The 22,260-nt window shown below is 36.9% G+C and overlaps 1 protein-coding gene across 11 annotated transcripts in view; it reads left to right on the top strand.

The window, feature by feature from the left end:
* The window catches only part of PTPRM (protein tyrosine phosphatase receptor type M), a 441,320-nt gene that overhangs the window by 99,546 nt on the left and 319,514 nt on the right, over nt 1–22,260 (top strand). For all 11 annotated transcript variants that reach the window (XM_015618484.3, XM_015618479.3, XM_015618477.3 and 8 more), the window contains exon 2: nt 138–260. In XM_015618484.3, coding sequence (XP_015473970.1) covers nt 138–260 — 123 coding nt within the window. The remainder of the gene's footprint in view (nt 1–137; nt 261–22,260) is intronic.

Raw genomic sequence — 22,260 nt, 5'->3', positions numbered from 1 at the left:
TTAGTAAATAGATAATAATTTGTATTAAAAGATGTTTAGACACAACCTGCATTGAGTGATGTTGCAGTTGTTAAGATTGGAGATTCATAATCCATCGTGTACATGCCTTAATTTTAACTTGTGTGCTTCTTTAACAGGGTGCTGCACTTTTGATGAGCCTCTCAGTTCCTGTGGCTACAGTCAGTCAGATGATGATGATCTCAACTGGGATCAGGTGAATGCGCCCATGAAGCAATCCTCGGGTCAAGGGATGCCATCGGGTTCGTCTTTATTTTGCTTTGTTTCTCTTCAATGTTAGATTATGTGTTTGTCCAGCATTTATTGGCAGTACTGTTCTTAAAATGCTGCTTCATCTGAGTCTGTTTAAGTGGAATGCTCAGATTTTCCAAGTGATTTCTGTGAGGGATACTTTGCAAATCAAAGGTTTGGTTTTTTTATGTGGAGAGTATAAAGGTTAGAGAGAAGGAATAGAAACTTGGTGTCATTGGGGAAGGCTGAAAGAAAACAGAAGGGTGACATGAAATTGAATCTGAAGTAGTACTAGAAACAGGAACAGGCAGACAGGACTTAGTTAGACAGAAAAGGAAGATAGACTTAGGTATTTTCATTGAAAGAGATAATAATCAAAATCTGTTATAAAGAGATTGAGAGGGAAGAAGAGGTGAGTGAAAAAGCAAAGGTATCCAAAAACAAAGTGTCTCAATGATATTATGCTCATTGATTTTAAAAGATAGTTGTGATACTATTACTTAATGGATTTTTTGCACTGCACGGAGTTGGACCTTGTTCCACAGCAGCAAACTGTGCATTATGCTGAACTACAAACTCACCCTAGTAATATAGTAGTTACCTTAGTACTTCACCCACAGAAATATGTCAAGTCTGGCCACTGGTTTTAAACTATTCACTAGCCTAAAAAATACCAGTTGTTCTTTTTTCTAGTTTTTAGCTAGGTATGTTAGGACTTTGCACCATGTACTGATACCTGTTTCCTGGCCTGTGATTGCCTGGAGCTCAGCTCAACATCTGCTTTGTTGCTTATAAACTGAGCTTCAGCTATTATCACCTAAAAGTAGGCAAAACAAAAAGACCATGAGATAAAATCACTGCTTGTAGCATTGTGGGACTTCTTCTGAATTATTCTCATAACTTAGTACACATATATCCATAATACTTAAAAGCTTTGCAGATGAATGTCCCAGTGTTTTACATCCTTTCAATGAGGTCTTTAAAGAACAATTAAGTACCCATAGTGTACTCAGGTGTTTATATAAAATCTTTTCAAAAGTTGTTTTTTCTCGAGAAAATGTTCCTCCGTAATTTTTGAATAAGGAAACTGGGAAATATAGAAAACGTGAATCTTTAGAATCAGCAGTATAAACAAAACCTGAACATATGCACTCATCATTAGTGCAATAAATGTACTAATGCACAATCCATCTTAGATATCATTCACTTGTAAAAAAAAAGACTTTCAGCGTTCACTGTAGATTTACCAATGTCACCCTGAGTTGTGGATGACATCTTATCTAAGGTGCATGGCTGAAGTACCTTCTGTGCTTTGTTTCCTCTGGCAAAGGCAGGACTCCCAGCTTCAAGATGGATGTTCAGTTTATCTGCATCCAGACATTTGGATTATCATGCTAGATTGAGTTCATCAACCCAGATAAAGAAGGTTCTTTCAAATTCCTTATTAAACTGGCTTTCATCCAGTCTTGGCATATACTGCTACCCATTTTCTGAACTATTTCATTAGTGCTTGATACTGTTGCTCAAGCTGGAGATAACAGACATAGTTTATCAGCCATCTTGGCTAGTGGTACGAGAGCTACATTCTTTTTTTCAGTCACGCCGCTGGAATTTTCTTTCTGTTCCAAATTTCCTTCATTACTCTTCCCCCTTGGATTTGTGAAAGCAATTGTCGGTATGTGATGCTCAGTCTTCTTGGCAGATAGAAGAGATTTAAATCTGTGTTCTCTTCTCTGATGACCATGGGCTGGAAGATTTTTTTTGGGTTTTTTTCTCAGGGGGAGGAGTCTAGACTAGTGACTGGCATGTTTATAGAAGGAAAATTATATGCATAATTTTATTTATCAGGTGTCATACAACTTGTTTCTTATTTGCCTTCTTGCCTTTTTATCAGAAGTCTGAAATAATGTTCTGATGATTTAGTAAAAATCTATTTAATTTGGTAGCAAGTTATATTTACAGTTTAGGGAGTTTTATTTCTGCCCATAAAGGAAGAAAAATATCTTTTGGAGCACTGGGTCAGAAGATGAACGGGTTAGTCTGAGGAGGGTTGAGGACATTGGTGCCTCAAAAGGTCAAAAACCCCTTTGAGAGGGAAAGAAATGCTCATTTTTTGCAAATGAGAAGCACTGTGTCTAACAGCACGATTTAGTCAAGTGATACCTAGTTTTTCCTCATAATTTCATCTAGACACTTTTTCCTGTTCTTGTTCAAATCATCATCTTAATGATTTTAATTAGTTTTCTGTTAGCCTTAGCCAGAGGGTTATGTGATACACTTAAAAAATTATTTCAAGTAGTTTGTCAGCAGTTTCTGAGCTACATATTTAAGAAGAAATAATGTTAGATAATAATGAATAGAACATCTTAAATTAATGGTTTGTGGGGAATTCTTGGCTTGAAAGCAAAATGCTTTATGCAACAATGTTGTAATACTAGAATGAAACAAGTACTCTCAGTTCTGCATTCCCTTGACAGAAGAAAAAATTAATGCACATAACATTCCTAATTTCAGGCAACATGCTCCAGTGAGTGAGTTGATGTCGATATATAATATTTTGTATAATTTGGTGGCAGTCAGGGGGAAGCACACAAGTTATGGTATTTGAATTCTTTTAATCCACATGAGAGTGCTGAGAGCATAGCTGCACTTCAGATAGATAAGTAATGCTTTGGCTTGATATGTTATTTCAGTGGGACAAAAGAAATGTCATCTAAGATTCATGCATATGTGGTGTGCACGCTCTAATGTACACACAGTTTACATGTTTGTGAATATTTGAGATCTTGTTTTAGATGAAAATCACTAAACTGTATTAAAGGTAATAATAAAAAAAAAATCCAGAAGTGTTTATTACAGTGGACTTGAATCTCTATAGGATTGTTACTATAGCACAGAAATAGGAAGATACCACTAAAGGTAGTAGGGTTCTAGTGGTCTAATTTCCTTGATAAAGATAAGCACGGCCCGTAATGAGTCAGTATTAATCTGAAATGGTGTTAAATAGACCCAAAAAGTAAGGACATGAATGACTTTCGGTATGTATTCATATGAATTAAATGAATGTTGTTAAGCCATTGCTCTTCTTTTTCAAGTGCCTTGTGAGTCAGACGGAGTAAATGCTGTTTGGAAGAACAGATCTTCCCATTTCTCAGCCTGTCTTCTCCTTGTCTTTCTGTTCCAAGAAAGTGTGTTTAAAATAGTGTTCACAACTTTAATTACAGAAACATTTAAGAAGAATGACTAAGAAACACTTAGTCATTATCATTGCCATCTTGTATTATCCTATGGAACAGTTACAGCAGTTTGATATAAATGTGTTTATATAACACAGATTTACAGTTACAGCTAACTGTAAGCGCTCTAGTTGTAGTCCAATAAAAATGTCTTCAGAAGAATGTGCCCAAACAGTAGATTACTCTATTGGCAAGGTGTGGGCTGCAGGAGTGGCCTCTGGGAGAAGAGGTCAGGGATGCCCTGTGTTGGACACACCACTGGGCACAGCTGAGCTCTCACTGCACCTCTGGGATGGAGTGCTTAGGAAAGGGTAAAAGCCACTGGGCAGCAGCTGTCAAGAGAGAGAAATGAGAAAATGTGAGAGAGAGCCCAGCAGACACCAGGGTGAGTGCAGAAGGAGGAGCAGGAGGTGCCCCAGGCAGTGGAGCAGAGATTCCCTTGCAGCCTGTGGCACAGCCCATGGTGAGGCAGCTGTGCCCCTGCAGCCCATGGGGTCCATGGTGGAGATCCTCCTGCTGCCTGTGCGTGACCCCAGACCAAGAAAAGGTGATTTCCTGAGGAAAGCTGCAGCTCATGGAGAGGAGTCCACACAGGGCAAAATTTTATCCCAGGACCTGTGGCCTGTGGGATCACTGGAGCAGTACGTTCCTTGAAGGACTGTGTCCCGTGGAAAGAGGTTGTTTTGAGTTTTTCTGAGGTACTTGAGTGCATTGTGTTAGTTAAGCTCATGCTACAGTAAGTCAGCACTGACAGCAATGCAATTAGAATTTTATGGATTACTGTAAGAAATAGAAATATTGTCAGGAGTCTTCTGTATTTGTCATTTACTGGATATCATTTCTGTTCATGTCCCTGTATTTTTTTTATGTAACATTGTGTTCAGTTGAGTAAAATCTTTCTATGGTGTTTCACAGTTCCAGTTGATTTTTGAATGACAGTAGTATAATTTTTATTCGATGCAGTGGTTGGTTTGATACCTCTGAGGGGATGTCACTGCATTTGCACCAAGTCACTGGCATCAGCCTTTCATTCTTTTAAAAACAGTTCAACCCCAAATATAAATTGAATCTTCACAGGCTGCCATTCACTTTGTTGAAAGGATGTTTCCTGCAATGAAACTTTCTGTGTTTCTGCAGTGCTGGTCAAAGCCAGTATGAGAATTCTGTTTGTGCTATTTGAGGTGATAATACATGATCTTCATGGCTATATGTGATATTTTGAATGGCCTACTATGCTTATTTGTATTCTGAATACGTAGTGTTGCTTAATGTCTATGCGGTGTCTGCAGAAAATGCTTATAATGTTTATATTATTGTTTAAAATGGCCTTTTGAACCAGACATGCAGAGCTAGCAGATATTCTATGTTCTATATATTCTGTAAACAAGGCAGTGATTCAGAGGAGTATTTAATATTATAGAATGTGAAGTAGTTGTGTGAAAAATATACATTGTTGTTTAATTGTGCATAGAAGAGTTGTGATCCATTTTAAAAGACAGATAAAGTGATCAGTCGGCAAGTGGGAGTTCAAGCCAACTGCAATATTTTACCATGTAAAATTATTGTTCTTTGATTTTGTACTTTATCATTAGGCACATTTTAGCACTGCATTGCATTTTTGTTGTATGCTAGCAGGGATACTTTTCTTCTGTTTGCATTCATATTGAAAAGAATTAAATAAATTTCTTACTCAGTCCTGTTTCCCCCATATTACTTTCAATAGCTGCATTTTTAATTCATTTGAATGCTACCTAGGGATAATATATTACCTATATATATATATAGTATGTGTATACACTATCAAGGTGTGGGAGTCGCAGCTTGCTCACTGTGTTAAAGTTAAATTTTTTCATAGAATTTTCTAGACCTGGAACTGTAGCATGTTTAGCATTTTACTGCACACCCAGGTAATAGCTGCAGCCATTAAGGACATGCCTTTTGGCAAGCAGCTCCAGCTTCCAATTAACTCCAGTAAGTTAACACCAGTCGCTGCTAATACAGAGCAACATGGAGGTCAGACAGAGCAAACCACCTGAGCAGGGAGCCACGGCAGCTCTGTGCTGCCATGGCTACCGTGCCAGCACTGGAGGGGTTGCCTGTTATAAAAACACACCTAAAAACTTCTGAGTGGTGTTCTTAACAGGTCTGTTCAACAGCAAGAGTGATGCCACCAGCTATGTCTGAGGTATTGCTTGCTGTATGGATCTTATGGCCGTTTTTGTAACTTCTGACCTGACTTAGAGATTTGAGCAACTGGCACAAATTCACAAATTTGTTACAAATATTGAGCATCTATCATTCTTGCAAAGGGTAGTAGAAGATTAATCAGCATCAGAATCCCTCTTTCTGAATGACTGATGGATAGTGTTCCTAGGTTGCTTAGTGGGTGAATTAGACAAATTATTATAGTGTATTTTTTCTGCATGCCTAAGAGCTTTCAGAAGTTTAGTGCTAATGGTTTACTTAACCCTTCGTTGTAGATGTTCTCATATGTGACTTTTGGTTTGCACATTTGAGAACAAATGATTTTGAATATGAACAGTGTGGTTTATGAAGTAATAATACCTAACGTAGATGACTGATTTGCAGATTTTCATTTGAAGTAACATGCTTTCTGTAGTGTTCATAAGTGTAACTTCAGGGCATCAATTTTCTTGTTTTCTCATGCATTCCATCAGCCATCACATACTTGAGTGCAAAATTGCACAACATGCTCCAAGTCATGGAAGTGGGAGACACTGTATTAGAAGCAGCAGTAGCTAATAAAGATTTGTTGAAGATGTTTGACTGAAGTATAATGATATAGTAAATTATAGCACTTTTTTAATGTTTGGAGAACTTTCCTCTTCTGTAGAAGACAGAAACTACATGAAAGATCTGGGAAGTCACTTCTGATTAATCCAGAGTATTCTCAAAGCCACCTGGAAGATAAGGTTGACTGCTGAGGATAATTCTGTGTATCACCATGTAGTACCACAGAGTGCTAAGCAAGTCCTCTAACCTAATTCATTTACCTTGCTGTGATTACATGTTTCCTGCTGAGCTTATATCTGACATCTGCCACCATGTATGCTGAGAAGCAGCTGACATCGTAAGTTAGACACTGGGACTGGGTTTGAAATGGATATCTTTACAACAAAAATGTTTGAGATAAGAAAGTTCTTTTTTGTTACACATCAGAAATTCAGTCTCCCTCCCCGTCTTCCACCCATAGTGCCAGACACTATCCTGCTGGTTAAGTGCATCAGAATCTAGTTTCAGATTTCCCTGCTAAATTTAAAATAGAAGTACTCTGAACAACAGGGTTTGTTTGTGCATTTGTTTTCCCTTCCTGGACTCATGATGAGTTCATTCAGATACGGTAGGAGTATTCCAACAGGAGACAGGAAGTTAGAGACTCCAAATAGGAGAGAGACAAAGTGTTTCATGTTGTAAAGCTGGTAAAAAAAAATAACTTTTTACAATACCTTGTAGTGAACTAGCATTTTTCAAGTGGAATATTGTCTGGAAAAGAGAAATGAAGTTACTTCTGGTAAGGGCTCTTGCTTCGAAAAAGACCACATAAGAATGTAAATTCTCTTTTCTGGGATATGCCCATTGAACCTCAGGATGCTTTAATCTAGGTGTTTGAGACTCTGGTAATATAAAGCAAGCAGCACATGCTTTAGTGTAGGGTTCCCTAGGGACTGACTCCGTGCTGAAGGGATGTTACTGCTCCCTGCCATGGGTGTCTTACTGAAACCACTGCAGTTTCTGCTCCAGTTTTAGCAACTTGTATTAAGTACCAATACAATTTCCATGCTTGTTTGCCTGGCTGTTTTCTTCTGTTGAAGAATGAAAATACCAGTTCAAGCAAAGCTGTGGCCAGTAAAAAGCCCAAGAATAAACAGCAAGTCTTAAGGTGCTCCTCTAGGAGCTGCACTCACTGCATTGCAAGATCAAGAGAAAAGAGAATAATCAGAGTATTCCTAAATAAGCTTTTTCTTATTTAGTAATTAATCTACTGGAAAAAAAAAAAAAGCCTCTTAATTTCTTGCAGTCTTCAGGGCTTTTCTTTCAGTCTCATGCTTATCCCATTAGATTTCTTCTCATCCATCCTGCCCTTTAGAAACTAATAAAGAGTGGATCAAAACCTTTCCTTGCATCTGCAGGCTTTAATGTGTGGAACGTGACTGCCTCCATTTCAGGGCCCAAGCCAGTTGCTACCCAAGTTAGTAGTTTGTCTTTTAAGACAGTTCTTCTATATGACAAGATCATAGTCATAGGCATAAATGTGAAAATGACAATGAGGAGCTGAAGATGGACTCCATGACTGCTCTTTAGGAAAGTAAATGTTACAAATTTTAGGGATTTTTTTTTTCAGGAATTTTAGAGGAATTTATCATTTCAGTTAGATTTATGTGAGATTTTTCATAGCCTTTGACAGGACTTAATTTGGTGGCAGGCATTGAGACTGATAGCATGTTGTTAGCAGGTCTAATTTGTGACTATAATAGGAGGGGCCAAAAGGTCACTGATTTGAGGCAGAGGTCATTAAGTGCTGAATGTGGCTTCAAGTGCTCCCAGATGTCTACACTCTTTGGACTTCTACTCCCAAGTTGAGGAAAGTCATCTGGGAGTTTGTCATGTGGGAAATGTGGCAGCAGAGGTAGGTTAGTGCAGAAGCAGAATGGATGGATTGGTTTTTCTTCTGTATGTAAGTCTTCTGGTATCTGAAACAATTTGGTTTCCCAGAATTTCAGACCAAGTCTTAATCCTTTATAGTCATTTGCAGAACTCAGAGTCAGGGAAGAAGGAATTACATGAACTTCATGAATGGAATTAAAGTGCTCAGTACTTTTTTTTCTCAGTGTTAAAGCATTGTACTTACTTCCCTCACCAGCTGACATAATGCTTTCTCTATCTAGAAGTCACATTTCCAATCAACTGCTTTTCAGTAGCACGAAGGAAAAAAAAGAAGTTGTCTGGACCTCATTGAAAATGTAATGATGTTCACAGTCATTTAATGAGAAAGCAGGTGCAGGTAATTATCCAAGTCATAATGTTGCAGCAGCTAATAACATCAAATATTTGTGATAATTGCAAGCAATTGATCACAGTTCTGGGTTTCTCACGTGTAACAAATTTGAAAAACACTTTTCAATACACATGTATTCATGTTAGAACATGGAATCCACAGATGTACTTTTCTCACCAGTAGCTCTGTATACTGTGATTTTGCATTAAGTTCAAATATGTCTGTGTTCTTATTTAAATTTTTACTATTTCATTTTTCCACATGACTTATAGGAGAGGAACATCCTTCTGCCAAATTTGAGTTCCTTATTCCCCCATTCTTTTACAGCCTTTACCTGTTCTAGATGTCACAGTCAACTCTTGAGTCATTCTGGTTTCTGCTGGAGCACCATGTGAGTCCCAGTGTAGTGCTGGAGAATTCTCCCAGTGCCTGATGCTTGTGCAGCTGGCCACTGTGGCTCCATCCTGAACTCAGGAGTCAAGTGTTGTTCTTCCCAGCATGTCTCTCTCCTGCAGTTACACGAGAAACAGATCAAAGACATCGTGACAATGGGATGATCCTTAATGTATTCCCTTCCTTATATGTTGAGAGCTACAAAAGAAAGGAAGGGAATGGAAATTTGCTGGAGGCAAATTTCTTTTATGCCAGGCCTGTGTGATAAGACCACTGCTCAAAGGAGTTTAGAGATGCTTCCTTCTGAAGCTTTTTTACATTCATACATATCCATAAAGGTGTGAGGAAATGATGAGAACCTGAGTTGGTCAGTAGCCCTCTTTCTGCACATGGGGTGTTGTAGAAATGAATCCATAGAAGAGAAAGTTACATTTGTCAGGCATTTGAGAGGGCTCTGGGGGGAAAACAGAAGGTGAAGAGAAGCAGGTCCCTGGTCCAGTCTTTAATGTCTAAAATGTTAGCAGTTTTCAGTTAGTAGGAATCAAAGGCAGTTACTGTTTGAGTGGCAGACAGTACACACGCAGTGGTTCTCACACCTGAAGAAAGGGCTGCATAAAAGGGTGATGTCATGATTTCTTACAACTTGTATCCCAAGAAAAAACTGAAAGAGAGGACAGGCTTTCAGAGGAGGATGCTGGGCTTGTCTGGTTCCCAAATAAGGAAGGGTGCTTCTGTAGAAGCTAGCTTGAGGAAAGGGATGTAAAACTTGCTGCTTTTCTTGGCATTTCCTTATGAGGTTTCCTTATTAGGCAGCCACTATTAAATGAAACACCTTTGGAACATCCAGGATGATAATTGATGAGGGTCCTGTTCTGGGGAGATCAGTTGGATAGCGTGCACCTGCTCTTGATCTAGTTTCTCTGGGAACTGATTAATCTAAAAAGCATCAGACAGTACAAGGTGAAGATGTTGCCCGTGTTTTAAAAGCTCACTGTGTAGCAGCAATAGAAATGGTTATGTGTCAGAAACAAAGAAGTTATCGTGTTCTGGAGCAGACTTGATCAGAAACAGCATCAAGTTCCCTTCATGAGTGTACAATTTGCTGTGTGAAATTTAAGGCAGCCTGTAGCTTGAAATTTTACAGTGGAATAAATTGATATACCATGTATAAAAAGATGTGTTACATCTTTCAGCAATCACATTTAGGTGTTACGTGTGCTAGGGTGTTCTTGCCATGTTTAATTTTAGTGTGAGGCACATTTGTGATGGCAGAAAGTTGTTTGGAGGAATTTCAATTCAAGCACTTTACTTACTTGGCTTGCAAAATGGATGCAGCTTTATGAGTGCATGGCAGATTTTTTCCCTGCTTTTTAGCAAAGCAGTAATAACAATTGTATAATTAGTAAGAATTTAATTATTATTTTAGGTACAGCAACTAAAAGCTATATTTTGCCAGGATATATTATAGTGCCTCTTGAATTTAAATTATCCATGTTTTAGTGTGTCTACATCCAGTTGTATATTTAAGTTAAAATAAAGCATTAAAACAGGTAATTTTAATTTCTGTGCTAGTCTGTAAAGAAGCAAAGTTAAATTGAAAAAAAAAAGAAAAATCCATTGGAATCTAGACCTTTCATAAATAAAATCAATTATTATTATTTCTACATGTACAAAATTGATTTATATTATGTGTAGTCTTCACCACTACACAGCACCAGCAGGATTTCAGTATTTCTCTAAAGGTACACATCTATGTTAATTAACATTGTCCAGCTTCCCCTTCAGTTTCACCATTCTTATCGCCTCTTCAAGCCTAAATTTATTGGAAATGTCTCCAGCTCTGAGCTGGCATTTTTTGTAGCACCATGGTTCAGACTAAATGCATCCTTTTCTACCAAGTTAGTCTCCTTTAGAGAGAGAGAAATGGTGGAGGTCAGTTTTGCTAAACTGCAGTGATGTTCTGACTCAACAGCAAGGGGGTCATAAGGGAATCATCATCAAAATGTTTTATTCCTGGAATCTGAAATCTACAATTTTTGTGAGATAGTGAAAGATATTTAGCAAAGCACATGTGAAACTATCTTAGCAGAAATAAAAAGTTTTATGGGTTTGTTTCCAATGAATTTGCCTTTAAAGTTCCTGAAAAGGGCTCCTCTGAGATCTTTTATTAACCCATATTGCTGTCATTCAAATGAAAATACTCCTTTGGAAAAGCTACTAATGCTACTTTGTCACCTGTAATATGGAAATAAAAATGTGTAATGCAGTGATGCTGCTATTTATCCTTCGTATTTGTCAAATAATGCCTGTGCTATGTAATATAGCATAAAGAATATAGAAAATCCTTTGGTATAATCTCAACTTGCCTAATTTCTTTCACTGCTGAGTATTCTTATTGAAAAGAAAAGCATCTGAAATCATGTGACCTGAGGCCACTATATTGTGTGTTAATAGGAAAGCTGCTTTTATGATGGTGAGAATTTCTTTTATTTTGCCTTTTAAGAATCTTTCAATACTGTGGTAAGGCTGAAGCCCAACAGAAGCTCTAATTTTTGTACTATAGTTTTTAAGTGAGCGATCTTTGTAACAGAAGCAAACTTTAATAGCCAAAACACTTATCACTTTTGTTACTTTGAGATTCTGGAGTTTTCTTAATTCAAGATTCTTTTTCTTGTTCTATTCTGTACAGTTAATGTGCCATTCTCCCTTTCTGGAAGAATATATTTATTTACAAGAATGTTATTCTATCATCCTTCTGTTTTAATCTCAGTATGTGTATGAGACTTCTGTGTTCAGAAAATCTTCATACTGCCTCTCTAAATTGTGCTGAATTCTCTAGCCACACACAGACTTTACATTTTATATCAGCTGTCATGTTTGTTTATTGTGTGCCAAATTTCTCTGCCACCTCTAACTCTTGGTGTTTTTTCTAAGCATTGTTATTTTTCACAGATTCATTTCCTAGCAAAAGCTGTGTTGGTTTACTGCATTTAAACATACCAATGATGCAGAGTCTAGGGAAGCACAGACTGCTAAATTCCCTGAAGAATTCTGGGATATCCTTTTTTTACCTAATAGTTCCCTGAGCTTTGCTTTGCTCTGCCTATTAAAATGTGCTCCTTTATGTTCTTCCTCATTTGAAGAAAATTTGATGGAACACTTGAAGATAGGTCTAGAAAAGCACACACATTAATATTTATGGCTGCGTGTGTTTCGACTCCAGAAGGGCTGACTAGCAACTGAGTATAACCATGTTGATTTTCAATACATCTGCTGAGCCACAGGATATTCTGAGCAAGGTAGTTGTCTTTACTTTGAAATGAACACATGAAGGTTTTGCTTGGCTTCTGCATGCACAGGTGCATTACTTATATTCAAGATAAAAAATATTAGGCTGCTTTTTTCCAAGGCATTCCGCAGTACTTCAATACCTAATGCAAAGCTTCATGCCTCTTTCCATGTCAAGATTAAATTGTGAAAAAGCATGTCTTTAGAAACTGATAAACCTGCAGGTTTTTTTGGTTGCTGATTAAGTGCAAATAGCAGATAGCACCAAGTTGTGCCCTCATCTGATATTTGTTGACTACAATTCTATAGTTTGCTATACATGACATGTTAATTATAGCACGGTAATTAAAACTTTAGTTACTGTTTTTCTTTGTTCATTGCATTCTTTGTTATGGTGTCAAAAAGTATTTTGCCTTGAATATTCATGTGGTCTTTTACAAGAGACATACCTCATCATTAGAAATGGAATTTCTAAGTAAATTTCATTTTTTAAAAAAAATATAAATGTTTATTATAATAAGACAGCACTTCCTTGTAGGAGTTATGAGGATAGCATGCTTAAAATTTAGACAGGATGTTAATTGTTAGTAATGACTAAAGAAATCAACATTATGTCCAATGAGGGCTTAAGCAGAATTCCAGTTATCTTGTCCATTACTGCCATGGACTTCTTCTGAACCTTATTTTCTTATGCTAGGCTATATATATCTAAATGCTCACAACTAAATTTTGCTCCGGTCTACTTTGGGAGCATAAGTTGTTTGTTATTCTAAATAATGATAAACTTTTATGTAGAGTATATGAAAAAATGATTTTTCTTTGTCATTCTATCCTCTCTTTTCCTCTTACTGCACATCCCTCTTCCTTCACATCCTTTTTCAGGAATAACAAAGACAGAGTAGCTTGTTCTGTGTAGTTGTGTTAACTTGGGAGATTGTATTTATAACTCTGTTACATTACAGAAATGTATTTTTGCTATACAATTCCACATAGTTTGTATTTTAACTTTGAGTCTCAAATGAGAATACACTTGTAATTTTATTTAAGTTCCTTTGGGAGAATGATTTTTTGTTTGGTTGGTTTTTGTTTCTTTACAATGAAAGATGCTACATGTCTTAATATTCTTCACTTTTCAAACGTATGTATTTCAAACAGCACTTTTCAAACATATGTATTATGGCCTTCTGGTGAGTGAGAGTGGAATACTAGGTTTCTGTTAAAAAAAAACAAACAACCAAAAAGCCATGAACTACCTCCCCCACCCCAGTAGAACAAACCCCGCCTTTAAAACAATAAATTAACTACTTTTGTACTAACAATTGTATAATGAAATGGCATGTTATTTAAATCCTGGTGTGCTAAATATAGAACAGTTGTTAAAGGGTACCACACATATAGCTGAAGGGAAGAACTCAAGGCATTAAAGTTGTGTGGTCCATATGGCTGGAGTGTTAGCTTTTCTGCCTCTATACAACTCTTAATATATATATATATATATATTTTTTTTTTTACTTCTGGAGGACAGGAAAAGACTAACATGGCTTCTAGGTTGTCTCGGACCACCCTGCTTTAGGGTTAGTAGCCACCATCTCCCCAAAGCTTCTTTTGTTTTGGGCACAGGCAAGATGCCAGGTGCTGGAATAGGCTGCCATCAGATCCAGCCTGGTATTGCCACAGTTGAGGTTCCTGCAGTTCCTCTCTGTATTTTGCCATATTTCTCAATAGAGACAAGAGACGAAATGTTGCTCAAACTTAGTGCTCGAAGGTAGGTTCTTCTTGGAGTTGTAGTCTTTTTTCATTAGCTACATCATACTCTAAAGCAGCACTTTGTTCTTTAAGGATGCAGGAAACTGAAAACTGTTTTTAAATGTAGGAAATTAGGTCAGGAGGAAGACAAGGGAGTTTGCATATTGAGTAAGATCATCTGGGGGGAAGGAGCAAATACAACGTACATGTGGAAAAAGGTGGTTAGAAAGTAAGAAAATAGGAAAAGTACATACTTATTTTGAGGTCTTGTGGTAGGTACTGTCTTGTCAGCAGTCATCCTTGAAGTCTGGTTCAAGACACCATCCAATTAATAAATATTGTCTTGCAATGGGAGTCAGAAGAATCTGTGCTGTAAGCAAAGATCATGTTGTGGTCTAAGCAGGCAAGTCTGTAGATTGTGCTCTGTGGTCAGTAAAATTGGCAGCTGCTGGAACAGATTGTGGAAGGCAGGGGATGTTTCAAAAATGAAATACCCAATAAGATGTTGGAAGACTGTATGTTAACATTCATTCAAGTCTAATGCATACTAAAACTCTCAGAGCAGTTATTTTGGGTATTTTCCAGTAGTTTCTTTTTATACTAAAGGAATATAAAGTTGAAATGAGGCCTTTCTGGGTTATGTCAAATGAATCTAGATTTCTTCATTTTGAAATGGAGTGGAATAGCTCCCGCTTTTAGAAGCCTTTTAATGATTATGCTAAGCACTCACCTCCTATTTTCCTGTACTTTAAGATCATCCTTGGAAAGAAATGTGATAGGTAGGTCATACTGCTGTTACTTTCTGTGTTGGAGGTAGACCCTATTGGTTCATCCCTGTTAGTTTTCCTGGTCTAGCATTAGCATGAGATCTGTGAGTGCCATGATATTTATTATTTTTTTTTTCCTAAGATAGTTGAAGGATCAGCATTATCAGGATAGGAATAGATTTCTTGCATAAGTTTTCTCACTGAAATTAATGAAATGCCTCTATCTGTTATGCTGCAAACATTAAAATGTGATGAAAATGTTTAGCTTTGCTGCAAGTGCTTTTGCAGAAGACCTGAAGCAATAGCTCTTTGTTTCAGCAAGTGCTATCTCACACAGCAGACAGGATTTGTTAAATATCAGTGTTGCTTAGGATTTCACTTTTTTCCTAAGGTCTGTACAACTGGAGAGGAAATACAGGCATTATAATTATTTCCTATGGCTTAGATGAAGCCTAGTTTTTAGGGGTTAGTTTCACACATGGTTGTATTACCTCGAACAACACCTTCCTTCCTCTGTTGGGGAGCAGCAAGGGCTGGCACTGGCTGTGCCCTCACACATGGGGCACGGTTCCATGGCATGTAAGTGCAGGCAGCAGTAACAGGAGTAATGATCCCATGCTAGTGGAAGTTCCAGGTCCAGGAGCCAGAGGTGGAGGATCCAGAGACAGAGCTTCAGACAGGCACATCTCCAGCATTGCTGGGGTGGGGACTGATGGCCTGGAACTGAGCTAAACCAAGGGTATGGGATGGGACAGGAGGGCCCAGTAGTGCCTTTGGGGATCTGACACCACTGTATCACACATCTCCTGCTGTAAAAAAACACACCCCAACAACAGAGAAAGCATCTGTGTGTCCGTACCTTGGTTTATTGTGCACCCTCATAGGACAGAAACAGAAGGCACAGTATAAATGTGTGAATTGCTTTCAGTAGTGGTATGGATCTGTAGGGCTTAATGAGCACTTTTGGCTACACAGGTAGGCCTTGAAATGCTTCTGCATGTCTGGCTGATGCAGAAGGGATTGGGTGTCCATAATAATTCAGACAGTTTTTGCCCATTTTAAAAAAACAATTGCATTTGACTTGAATAAAATTTTGTACCTGGAGAAGCTAAAGGTTATTGAAGGTTATACATTCAAGAAATGGCTCCTGAGAAAGGACCTTTTCTTTCTTCTGTCAGTGTGATGTTTTTTTCTGTTTGTTTAGCAAAACTGAAAAATAGTTTATTCCTGTTTTAATTAAAGCAAGGGGGGGGAAAAAGCCCAGAAGAAGGTGTTAGTAACAAGCTGTTTCCTGTGAATCAACCAATCAAAGTGTATTCCCTTACTAAAAGCTGATGACCTCGCTATCTTTTACGCCTGCTACTGCCAAATATTGCTTATTACTTTGTAGTAAACAGTCTTTCTGTGCCACTTCTGGTAGTAATAATGAAATAGTAAAACACGTATGAACAGCTTAAATGGGCTTGGTTTCAATGTATCTGTCAGATAAATAATAGTGCATTGTAAGCTAAGTATTTGGACTCAGTGCTCCTTACAGAGTTTGTTTCTGCTTTTCAAGAAGCAAGAAAATTAATTAAGGACATAGTAACCACGACTAAAAAAAGGCTATTTGTTTTACTTTTCAGAACAGAATGAACTCTATATGGCATGTTTGTGGCTGCTGTGTGTACATTTCTCTTTCAGTTCTGTGTGAACTGACAGTTACTGTCCTTGTTTTGTGCCTGTCTCCTGGCTTAGAAATGTAAGCTTGTAAATATGAAAAACAGGGTAAGGACTGAGAAAAGTGACATTGATCACTGATGACTATTTGGGAGAATCATTTATCATGGAAGATAACTGCAAACAGCACATAGCATGGCCCTCATAAGCTAATTTCTCATTAACTGGCAGTAATAAAATTTACACTCATATTTATCCAAGAATGTCAAATGTTTTTTTTTCCAGAAACAAGTAACACTTCATAACAGCCAGGAGGCTGTGTGGTGTCCTGCATAATTTGCAGACAATCTAATTGACCTATGCAGGTTAAGTGACTCACTTGAGATAATGAAAGAGTGGCAGAATGTGAAATAAAGATGGGAAGTACTTAAGCTAGTTTATGATTCCTAATAGGATGCCTGTATTGCTTTCTACTCCAGAACACCAGTGCTGACTTAAGTCTGCAATCTCAAACTTTCATTAAAATATAAAAAAAAAGTTACTGAAGTAGGCATTGGTAAAATACAAACTTTTAATAATGGATGTTTGCACTCAGCACTGAGAGATTACAAGAAAATGCACCAGTTGTAGTGAATGTTTTCCTGCATGAGATGACAGATGTTGATGTTGCATAGAATGTGTTGTTATCTTTCTCACTCCAGTAAACTTCCAGGTGGAGTTTCTCTTTATATTAGTGCAAGACTGGTAAAAGTCTTTTTTATTCTTTAGGGAATTTTGTTTCAGGAAGCCTGAGGTACTCCTCTTCAGCCTCTGCTCAGAGACAGACATTGTATGAGTGGCCAAGTGTGAAAGTTTCTCTCCTGATTAATTTTACTCTGAAGTAATTTATAAACAATAATATTCTGATATTACTTCCCAACAGTACTAACTATATTTTTTAAAATTTCTAAGTATTATCAGGAGATGCAGATTTGTTTTGAAGATTGCTTCTTAGAAGATAGGAATTTTCTTTGGCAATTGAAATTTCAGTGTCTCCCATTTCCAAAGTTTTCATTTTAGTAACATTATTAAGATGTACATGGACATTAGTCACGCTTTTCAGCAGCTTTGGGGATGATTTGGGAATCCCTTCTTACCTAGGATCAATTTAACCATTTTGAGAATAAAATTTGTAGCATGTTTATATGAAAATCTGTGAAAAACAAAGCAGAAGGATATATAAGTATAGAATATTAAGTGAACTGCTCAAAATTATTTCCACTGGATTTTCTCTTAAAATGCCAACTATTTTTAAAATAGTTAGCTGAAAACACTGTTTATCTGTGCTACTGAAATATCTGAGTCATTGTTAAGTAATTACAGTACTAAGTATTCATTTTTTCTTATCCTCAAAAAACTATAATAAAAGTCTGTAGTTTTTGTTGTAGCTTAGATGAAAAATCATAAAAATTAAGATGACTTTATGTTTTATGCTGCAAATTTTTAAGGCAAGGCAAGCTACAGGGAAATAAGAGTTTAAATCTCCCTGTGGATATAAGCTAAGTATTAGAGAATTTTCTGGTGATAACTTCTTCTGGAACTTCCACTTATTTCTGAAGATAACTACTCTCTTGAAGTATAAACAATGTTTCAAAATATTTAAGCATGAGTTACATTGTTATAGGGAATAAAATACTTTCTACTTTCCTCCTCGTGCTTGATTAGAAAGTCATTTCTTATTAATGGTTTTGCTGGGCATTTGAAAACTCTTAAGAAATATTTTTTCCCAGAAAATCTTAAGTGTTATCAGTCTGGATTTTTTTTTTTAATGGGCTGAACAATTTTTCTACTCTTAAAAAAAAAAAAAAATGTTTTGGCTCAATCACTGTTTTTTCATCTGCTAGAAAAGAATTTGAGTTTTTGAAGGTATGAAATACTATTTTTGTTGTTTAATGTAGAATTAAAGTCAGTACATCTAAAGAATTCTTTTCACACAATAATTTAGGACACCTAATGGGTAGATAGGTAACTGAGGGTTGTAAGGATGTGAATGCCTCCTGTGGTTTTAAGACCCTGATTGTGTGATTAGATCAGGTATATGCTGCTATGTGTAGAATTTTACTTACTTCTAATGAAGTTCAAAGGCTCTGTTTACCATGTAGCAATGTTCCTGGCACCTGGGACAAGACAGACAGTACAAATGCTTATGTACTTGATGCACCTATACTTTCAGAAATGATGTTAGCTGTATATCCCCCATTAATAGAAACTGAAGAATCAGGATTCAAGGCAGAGGAAACAGCAAGGCTCAAGAGCTAACTTATTTAGTCTATTAATATATTGAGTGCCCCTTCAAACTGATGTTTTTGAATAATGGAAGGAGGTTGGGTTGTTGAACATTCAGTCAGAAGGAAGGCACGCAGGGAGATGATCAGGAAGAAACCAAAGGGATTGATGAAGCTGGCATCCCTGAAGGAACAAAGAAGCTAAGGAGAATGTGACAGGACAAGTAACTTCAGAAATTTAAAGAAAGAATTAGACAGAGAAACTGTAAGAATCTTAGATTACTTTTTGTAGGTGTGAAATAAAGGCCAGTTCTTAAAAATAATTACACAAGTAATTAGCTGCAATAAATATAACAAAAACCAAACCCAAACCAACTTATCCTCTCAAAGGAATCCTAGCTCTTCATAAAAATATTTTTTCAGCAACTCAAGCTTTCAAAGGAATTAGGTTTTGTAGAATTTTATTCTTTTCCTAGTCCTTTGTTTCCTCTTCTCTTTATTCTGAAGGATTGGATAACAGTAGTTATTATAAACTACTGATAATGAAAAGTTTACTCAGAGGATATCAAGACAGCAATTTTTTAACCAAGTGGAAAGATTTCTAAATCAGTGAAACAGGCTTATAAATTGTAACCATTTAAATTAATTGTTTGAAAATATTCAGGTGGGGGAAAAAAGAGCATTCTAGATAAAAACCAAAAGATTATTCCTGTCTACTTGCTTGAGCTAGACTTGGTAAGCTGTAGATCACTCCTGAAGTACCCATTGTCAGAATATACCACAGACATTTTGCCCCTGACTTCTGACAAGTCCAAGGCCCTCATAACACATTCTTCTCATCTGCTAAAGCAGGTTAAACATTAAATTATTTTATGTTAGCAGTACTGCCAGACTATACAACTCTGGGAAGTTCTGGATGAAGTTCTTACTTTAAAAAGACAGTAAGAGCTCATCTACCATTGACCCTTTTCAGTCACTGCTTTTTCACTTCCTGCTATGACCTCTCTGAATTTTATTACTGAAACACATGAAAAGGTGACAGACTTATAAAAAGATGAGAGGAAGCAGTATATTTGTAAGACTGGACTGATTAATTCTCACTGACCTCCATTACAATAATGATATCAACCAATCCACCGACTGAAGTGATAATGAAGTAGAAGTAATTAGGGTTTAATAAAAAATCTCCCTTAAATTATTCTTTCAGGAAATTAACTTACATTCTGTTAAAGCTTGCCTGCTGTCTCATGACAGGCCTTATCAAAAATGATGAGCAAAGAGTAGGAATAGCCTAGATGCATTTATCTAGTAATCGCTCATCATATTGCAATGTCTGCTGAGTTACAATCTCCAAAAAAAATCAAGTTTGAGTGTTATGAAATGGGTAATGTCACTGCCTCTCCTGTAATATTTTCTTTCTTTTTAAAATAAGTACATTTCAAATGATGAAAAAATCTCTGTATCTCAAGAGGCTTATGTGAGCGAGTGAAAGTAGGATTCATTTTCAACAGACTTCTTTAGTTTAAAAAGTTAGTGTAAACTTGAAGCAGATTGCAAAGAGTGATGCTCAGCTTCCTGGGCATTACAGGTAATTCATTGTGTGCATAAACAACATTCAGTACTTCTCTGTTTGTTGTGCTCCCCATAGCAACTTTTGTGTCTGAGCAGGCATTTCAGAATATGCATTTAAAATATGCCCACCTTAAAGGCATATCTTTACAAGAATTTTTATTGAAATGTTTTCAGTGTGTTTTTAAGACTCAGTCTCTGAACTTTCAGATTCCTAATTGTGCAACATGTGAAATAGATGCTGACATCTGCTAGCTAAGTGTGCATTCACTTTCCAGTAGACTATTCTCCACTTTCCTCCTGTGTACAGCAGATGATAAGAAGGAATAGAAGAATATGACAAGCGAAATAAAGACAGAGCGAGCAAGTGAGCGGTCTCAGTGTTCAGGTTAACACAGCAGACTTAGCAAACAATCAATTTTGCCTCAAGATCTGGGCTTTTCAGCATGCTTCAGAGTGGGTGTTTTCTAAGGGGTGGTTTTGTTTATAGTTTATTTTCTACCTTTTCTGAAGGAGAGACTCAGGACTCTTAAGGAAGCTGGAAGAGTGGGGACTTCTATTTCAAAACAAATTCACTTACAAAGGAAAGTCACTTCAAGTGTATTTGCCGTACCGTATCTGCCATCCATTTTTAAAATTATTATTTTTTTAATTTTTATTTTATTCCGTTTTTCAGTTTGATCTCCATTTTAGTTTGAATGTATAGCTTGGAGTCTCTACGCTTCTGTATACAAAGTACTGCCTAACACACACGAGAACCTGAAAAAATGAGGGGTGTATTATTTTTTTTTACTAAATATTAGAGTTCAAGGTATTGCTTGTAATCATAGCTGATTAAAAAATACCGCTTTAGAAGTGAAATTTTTAGTTTGAGTATGTTAATTTCTGACAATGATACGATTTCCTCAGCAAGTTTCTACTAGGCTGATTGCAGGTAAGTCTTTAACATTTGGTACATTTGGTTGAAACTTCACCAGTAAAACACTTGAAAATGTTCACAGAATTAAGGTAGCCAGGCTTCAAAAGATCACAGCAAAAACTCCAGGAGAATGAATTGCAAATTTAGTTCAGTAAATCAAACCAAAATAAAATCAAACAGTTGTTATAGGCAAAATAAAAAGGCAACACATAAGGTGAGAGAAAAAAATGCTACAGTGTATCAAGTAAAACCAAGTTGCTTGCCTAAATATGAAATTATGTTACTACGGTTTTGCATTTCTACTTCTGACACAGAGTTTTAGTCTGAATGCAACAGAAAGTATTGGTTTTACTGGAAAAGATAATTGAGTCTAGCAGTTACTCACTGTAAAATTTTAATTTTCCTTTAATATTTTAATGTAATCTGTTTCATTATGATAATGTTTTATAATAGAATTTTTGTCCCATAAAATGCTGTTGAAGTGTAGCTTATTTGGTTATGTGAAACAGGCTTTGAGCATAATGACAATAAAAGGTCTGTAGTACTTTGGAAAATACATTTATAAGTGTTCATGTTTGCAGACAAGGAAAGGAAGTTCAATGGAATCGAGACTTTAACTACAGTCAGACACAGTGAATATGTCAGTTTGGAAGCTGATTTTTTTTCATTAAGTGTTTTAAACAGAGAAACATCACTTTGTGAGTGGTTTGGCATGCACCCCAACTATTTGCCTACACTGCTTGTTTTCATGGTTATCTTGGTACAAGGCTCAGCTTCAGGATGCCTGCTTGTATGCAGCAACTTTCTCTTAATGTCTGGGGCCAGAAATAAGAAGCTGTTGATGTAGAGCAATTTAATAATGACAGGCAGGACCATTAGGTGTGACGTGGCCAACCTTCTCCCTGCAGCAGGAGCGTCGCAGCTGGGATGGGTTTTTGTGGCACTGGGCTGGTTAGGGATGCTCTGTGCCCCTCATACTGGGAAAAAAACCCCAAAAACAGTTGAAATGGGGATTTAAAGAAAGGGAAAAAAAAAGAATTAGCAGAATATGTATAACATCCTGGGAGTGGGGAAGGATAACAGTGGATGCACCATGTGTAATCTGACCGTCTTTCCCGGTCTTAGTTGGCTGAGGGCCCTGTGATATGGCTCA

Source organism: Parus major, chromosome 2, assembly GCF_001522545.3.
Source record: "Parus major isolate Abel chromosome 2, Parus_major1.1, whole genome shotgun sequence".
NCBI lineage: Eukaryota > Metazoa > Chordata > Aves > Passeriformes > Paridae > Parus > Parus major.
This window is presented reverse-complemented; position numbering and strand designations above follow the sequence as displayed.